At 37.6% G+C, this 7,500-nt stretch overlaps 1 protein-coding gene across 1 annotated transcript in view; it reads left to right on the forward strand.

Annotated features, from left to right (window-relative positions):
* VMP1 (vacuole membrane protein 1) overlaps positions 1 to 7,500 on the forward strand; it is a 276,634-nt gene that overhangs the window by 215,098 nt on the left and 54,036 nt on the right. The window contains exon 9 of the mRNA XM_075336229.1: positions 753 to 833. Within this exon, the coding sequence (XP_075192344.1) occupies positions 753 to 833 (81 nt within the window). The remainder of the gene's footprint in view (positions 1 to 752; positions 834 to 7,500) is intronic.

The following is a 7,500-nucleotide window of genomic DNA, read 5'->3' on the forward strand; positions in this document are numbered from 1 at the left end:
ATATTTGAATAAGTGAAACCATTATTTTTGCTGGATTGCTCAGTAATTTCAGTATTCTCTGAAGTAGATACACTTTACGTGTACATAGCAGATTGGGTTCATTAAGGCATTCTCCCCTATCTCACATGTAAGAGGGGGCTATTAAGTAAAAATAAAAGGTATTGTTCTGTTCTTGTCAGGTGTGATTATAAAACTGTATTTTGGTGCCTGTATTACCTGTCCGGTGTGGTGGCAGAGCACGTACCTATATCCCGAAGGAGAGTATGAGACCGAAGGAAAAGGCAAATGGCAGCTTTTCCATATCATAACTTTAAAGAACATATATAAACAGATAAAAATGCTCAACATGATCTATAAGTAGAACCGGGCAGATAGTAACTATTCGGGTCTTGATAATGCTTACCGAATACCAAATACTATTCCAGTATTCGTCTCTACAAGAAAAATGCTCGGGTTCCCATTGACTTACATTAGGTTCTTTATTCGTGATGAATACCGGAATAGTACTTTGGGATTCATACGAATAATTCGAACACGAATAGTTACTGTTTCACTCATCACTATCTATAAATGATGTTAAGTAAAGCCAATAAGAAAAACAACTAATACTTCATATGATTTGCTAAGCAATTCATCCCTTGACATGCGTGGAATATTATATCTGTTCTGTATTAGTGTTTTTTATTACATTAGATCAGTTTTACCATAAATGTTAACAAATTATATTTGTTCTTCCTTTCTTTTTGTGGTAGGATTTTGCATCACGAGCAAAGCTTGCAGTTCAAAACCTTGTGCAGAAGGTTGGATTTCTAGGAATCTTGGCTTGCGCTTCAGTAAGTGTTTACTTTTAATTTTATTCTTTAATAATCTGTATTTTCTGTCTACGGCAAAGTGGCTTTCCTTTTGATTTCCCGAAGTTCAGCAAAGTGAAATTTGTTGATGCTCACTAGTTGTGCACTGCCTTCTCCAAATGGTGGAATAATAGGACACCTACCTGTTGTACAGGATAGTAAAAGTGCATTGGTAGGCACAGGCTCTTGAACATTGCGTTTATAAACTTTTTTTTTTTTTTTTAAACTTTCCTTATAGCTAAAATGATTAACCTTATAAAAATGTTTACATTGAAAGAATGGATTTGTGCAGGACACAGCTTGCAAGATGAATGTGCGTGGTTTAGGGTTCTTTTTCTTGTGATAGGTCTCGCTATGCTGTAATGTTTGATACATGCTATAAAAATAATGCCCTTTTGTGTACAGTGACATCCAGTAACCACATCCTCCTAACCATCATTAAAATGACTCCATTAATTATTGACATGACTATAACTTCATAAGGAATGCTGTTTCTGCCTGGAGACTTAATCTCCAGCCTTCCTCTCGTCACTTGAAATCTATTGTCACCTATTGACAACGTGGAGCTGGCAGCTGCAGGAGCGAGTGTTGGTGTCACCATTGGCATTTCCTGCTTAATTCATTACAGGCTTAACCTTTTTTTACTTTATTTTTTTACAGGAAGAGTTCTATTTACTGTGCCATTTTGAGATACCAATAATGTGTTAAGTCTTTAATTTTGTTTTATATTATTTTTTTTATATATATATATATGTGTATGTGTGTGTGTATATATATATGCCTCAGGATTGGAGGATTGCTGATGTGGTACTGATATTTAAGAAAGGTAAGAGGGTAGATCCAGGCAACTACCGTCCAGTAAGCCTGACATCAGTAGTATGCAAAGTTTTTGAGGGCATTTTAAGGGATGACATGCAAAAATATATTGCAGAAAATATGACAACTGACAAACAGCATGGATTCATGAAAGATAAGTCCTGTCTAACCAACCTGTTGGGGTTCTATGAGGGGGTAAGTTCAAACCTGGATATTGGTAATGCAGCTGATGTGATTTATTTGGACTTTGCAAAGGCATTTGATACTGTACCACATAATAGCCTTATACTAAAGCTCCAGAAGCAAGGACTAGGGGACACAATATGCAACTGGGTAAGGAATTGGCTAAAAGATAGGAAACAAAGAGTAGTCATAAATGGTGCATTCTCTAAATGGGCTATAGTCAGCAGTGGGGTGCCACAGGGATCTGTGCTTGGACCGATTCTTTTTACTCTCTTTATTAATGACCTTGTGGATGGGATTGATAGTACAGTGTCAGTCTTTGCCGATGACACCAAACTATGTAGGATATTAAAAACTGACCTGGATAGTACAATATTACAAAAAGATCTGGATAAGATGTCAGAATGGGCAGATACTTGGCAAATGAGATTTAATGTTGATAAATGTAAAGTAATGCACCTAGGACGGAGTAATCCTATAGCTGCGTATACATTAAATGGAAGTAAACTCGGGACTACAGAACAGGAGAAGGATTTGGGTATTCTCATTACAAATAAGCTGAGCAGCAGCACTCAATGTCAAGCAGCAGCTGCTAAAGCAAACAAGATTTTAGGGTGTATAAAAAGAGAGATTAGATCCCGTGATCCCAACGTATTGTTACCCCTCTATAAATGACTTGTAAGGCCACATCTGGAATACGGGATCCAGTTTTGGGCTCCACATTTTAAAAAGGACATTCAGAAGTTAGAGTCAGTTCAAAGGCGGGCAACTAGACTACTACAAGGAATGGAAGGCCTCCCATATGATGGCAGGTTGAAAAAGTTAGATATGTTTAGCTTAGAAAAAAGACGTCTCAGAGGAGATCTCATTTATATGTATAAATACATGTGTGGTCAATATAAAGGACTGGCACATGACTTATTTCTTCCGAAAACAATACTAAGGACCAGGGGGCACTCACTGCGAGTGGAAGAAAAGCGATTCCGACACCTAAATAGGAAAGGGTTCTTTACAGTTAGAGCGGTCAGACTGTGGAATACACTGCCACAAGAGGTAGTAATGGCAGATACTATAACAGCTTTTAAAAAAGGGCTGGATGATTTCCTCAGTACACAAAACATTGTTGGTTATAAATGACTTAGTGACTAAATGTAGAACTGGTGGAGGAAGGTTGAACTAGATGGACCTAGGTCTTTTTTCAACCTAAGTAACTATGTAACTATGTATATATAAATATATATATGTATATAAATATATATATGTGTGTATATATATATATATATATATATATATATATATATATGTGTGTATATATATATATATATATATATATATATATATATATATATATATATATATATATATAAAAATATATATGTATATAAATATATATGTGTGTGTATATATATATATATATATATATATATATAAAAATATATATATGTGTATATATATATATATATATATATAAATATATATATGTATATAAATATATATGTATATAAATATATATATATATATATATGTATATAAATATGTATATGTATATATATATGTATATATATAAATATGTGTATATATATATAAATATATATGTATATATATGTATATATGTAATGTAGTGTAATTTTTTGGAATTATTTTGTAGACTTTTTCTTATATTGTGTAGCATAAATGCATAAATAGTGTTTAATTTTAAGTATGTTCATATGATCATGTTGTTTTTTAACATGAATTTTTAAGCTTATCCTTTTTAAAATCTGAATAAAAAACTGCTTAAACTACTCTTTGAATACGTTTTGATGTGTATTTTGAAGTCAAAATCTGCATAAAAACTCCAGTGTATACACCCTAAAGGAAAATAGAAATGTTATAATTTAAATATATACAAAAATGAAGTTTTAAAAATATATATTTTTCGTTTTATAAGACGCACCGGATTATAAGACGCACCCCAAATTTAGAGATTAAAAAGGTAAAAAAAAAATGAGGTCCGTTTTATACTCTGGTGTTGTCTTACCGGAGGGGAGCAGCAGCGGTGGTGGAGTGGGGTCACAGGAGGCAGAGGCTGTGCTGGCAGCGGCAGCGGGTCAGTGCTGGCAGCGGAAGCTGCGCTAGTTGTGTGGTGGAGCAATCCAGTGCGGCAAGTGTTCCAGAGGCTCTGTCGGTGGTCCAGGCTTCAAAGAAATGGCCTCCGGAGCGGCGCGTGCGCAGGTGAAGCGTCATTTGAAGCCCGGACCGCGGACTTACCATCTGTGACACCCGCCGCACAGCCACCGCAGTCTGCACAGCCAGCAGGCCATCCGCACGGATTAAGCAGCTGGCCGCCGGCACAGACAGGCAGCCGCCCGCTGGCACCCGGCCGCAAGCACCGAGAGCCACACAGACAGCCCTCCGCCAATTCTCCACCTCCTGGTAAGCTATGTTTGGATTTTAAGACGCACCCTCATTTTCCTCCCAAATTTTTGGGTGGAAAGGTGCATCTTATAATCCGAAAAATATAGTATTTGCCCTATACCCCAATAGGAGACTATAGACTGCAGTCTTTGTGTATTGCATCTAATAAGGTTCCATGCATGGTAGCTCAGCTGGCCTTTAACACCTTTACCACATGGCAATTTGTAGTTTTTCGTTTTTTCCTTCCTTTCTTCCACGAAACATAACCTTTTTTATTTTTCAATCAAGAGAGCCATATGAGGGCTTGTTTTTTGCTGGATCAGTTGTACTTTTGAATTACACTATTCGTTCTGCCCTATATTGTACTGGAAAACAGGAAAAAAAATTCCAACTGCAGTGAAAGTGCAAAAAAAAGTGTAATTCCACAATTTTTTTTTTTTTACAATTTTTACTACATGGTAACACTGACTAGGCAGAACGACTCCCCATGTCAATACAAGTTTGTAGATGCCAAAGATGTATAGTTTTTTTTTTGTTTTTGTTTTTTTATTCAAGTGGTGAAAAAAATTAGAAATGTGTGAAAAAAAAATAAATAAATAAATTTGCGCTTTTGGCACCATTTTCCAACACTATCATGTTTGTTGTTAGAGATCTGGTTTTTTTTTTTAAAACGTATTTTTTGCGTCACAAGCTGATGTTTTTAATTATACCAGCTTGGTGTAGATACGATGTTTTGATCGCCTCTTGTATTTTATTGCAATATTGAGGCAATCAAAAAACTGATTTTAGGGCAAAAGGGGGATTTTAACTTTTATGTGTTTGTTTTTAAACTTTTTTTTCCACTTTTTATTGTTTTTACTAGTTCCCTTAGGTGACTTAGACCTGCGATCATCTGATCGCTTGTGCTGTACAGAGCAGTGCCTCAGCACCACTCTGTACAGCACAAATGCTGTTTTTACATGAACGCCGGTGCATAGCCAGTGTATACAGGAAGCTCAGCATGACAGACACTGGTCATTCAGCTGAGCCCTGGCTATCATGACAACTCATCAGTGCCACGTGAAGTCACGAGGCTGCCGATGAGTGCGGGGAATGGCACGCTGCACACCATCACGTGTTAAATCGCGCTGTCAAAGATTGATGGCGGTATTTAGTTAACAGGCGCGGGCGGCCCTCCAATCCACCACCGCATGTTAGCGACACATACCGGCTGATAAGATCAGCCGACGTGCAGGGAACTGTGCGAGCTTGCATCACAGGAAAGTACACAACCTATGACGTACCAGTACGGGTCTATGAGCAGACTACTGCCATAGCAAACCATAGACACTCCATAATCATAAGTGTCTGGCAATAACTTGACCTCTCTAAAAAGAAAATGGGAACAAAACATTATTAAGTGGTGATTCTTATGTGCTTTTGTAGAGCTTGGATGCAATAGTTGTTGACCCATTTCCACTGGCATTTGCTTTCTCCCACATTTTTGTGGGAATATTTTAGGGCACAATAATAATTTGAATTTCCTGTTGTTTGTATGGATAGGAGGCCAGTGGGCGGTTTTCTCAGTGATTGACAGTCCTTCCTGTAGTAAGACCGCCCACTAGATGCATATGTACACAAACACCTGGGATTTCAATAAATAAAATACAAGTTATACTAAATGTTTTCCCACAAACCTATAAATCATTCTGTATGGTCAGACACAGCCATTACACAGTACATAGCACGGACATGTAAATAAGATTCTCAACACAGAAACATTTTTTCTTTAAGACATCAAATTGCGGAACTTATTATTCCAAGATCTGTTGATTAAAATGAACTTTGTTTGTGGGAAAACCCCTTTAAGAGTTGACACTTTAGCCTGCGGCCAAACAGCCATTAATGCGAGTCAATCGCATAACACTCAGCTCCCATTCTGCTGGAGTGTAAGTCGAGTGTTATGTGAGTGTCATGCCACTGTGCTGCCATCCTTCGATCACAGCACAGCCGCGGAGGAGATGGAGGGAGTAATCTCCACTGTCAGCTAGTGCGATTCTCGCACTGCACTCACATTACATCGGTGTGCTGCGAGTGCAGTGCGATGTTTCTCTTGCACCCATAGACTTGTATGGGTGTGAGTGAAAACGAATCGGATTCTACCGGCAGCATGCTGCGATTGTTTTCTCTGTCTGATTAGGGCTGAGAAAAAAAAATCACTTATGGGAGCAGACGAAATGCGTTTTTTTGTTTTTTTTTTTTGTTTTTTATCACATTCCATTCACTCCGTTTTTTTTCGCCGTGTGTGCTTACCCTTAATGGTGTGCCTAGATCATGCCACTACCCTCACACATTTTAATAATTATTATTATTATTATTATTTATAGAGCACCATTGATTCCATGGTGCTGTACATGAGAAGGGGGTTACATACAGAATACATATATAAGTTACAATAGACAGACTAGTACAGAGGGAAGAGGGCCCTGCCCTTGCGGGCTTACATTCTATACTCAAATATAGAAAGGTCTAGGTAATCTTTATACCTGTGGGCACTATGTTGTGTTTAAATAATAATTAATGATACCCATACTATTTCCTTAGCTGTTAAATGGATCTCAGTAGTCCTAGGGTCCCACATTCTAGCAAACCAGCGTGTCCAATTTCTACCCTGCTATCACTTCCGTGACTTTAAGTGCTTTAGTTGTGAAAAAGAAGAGTCCAGGAGCAACAACAGCTGAGCTGTGAAACAGTGGTTCCACAAAGCCACAGAACGAGGAATCTGAATGCTAAAGTACATAGAGGTCACTACGTCTAGCCTAGAAATCCGCAACCAGTGATATGACCAGCAACATGGCCAGTAATCATTTATGGCTTATGTTCTTCCTTCGTGGCTACTTTCAGCTTCACGTGGCTACTTTCAGCTTCATGGTTTTTAGGCTTTTTTTTTTTTTGCTTTTTTTTTTTACCTTTTAATGTTAGCTGGATTGATCTAAGGAACTACAAAACTCGTCATCTAAAGGGATGATTCATTGTTCACCATGTTGCACCTTGACCAAGAAATCTTGGCTTGCTACATTGCCAGGAGAATGCATCTTGGCCAAATCTGCAATGGCTCCTGTAGGCTTTTAGAAAAAACTACCATTGGCAGATTTGCATGATTTGAGGTTGGAACATTGGTTTCAAGGTTACAAGGAAAGATCAATCTCTCAATTACAGCATACAGTGACATTTGGGAGAATTGCATCACATAAAAAGATAATTTCTTGCAACC

Source organism: Anomaloglossus baeobatrachus, chromosome 2 (genome assembly GCF_048569485.1).
Source record: "Anomaloglossus baeobatrachus isolate aAnoBae1 chromosome 2, aAnoBae1.hap1, whole genome shotgun sequence".
NCBI classification, from domain to species: Eukaryota; Metazoa; Chordata; class Amphibia; order Anura; family Aromobatidae; genus Anomaloglossus; species Anomaloglossus baeobatrachus.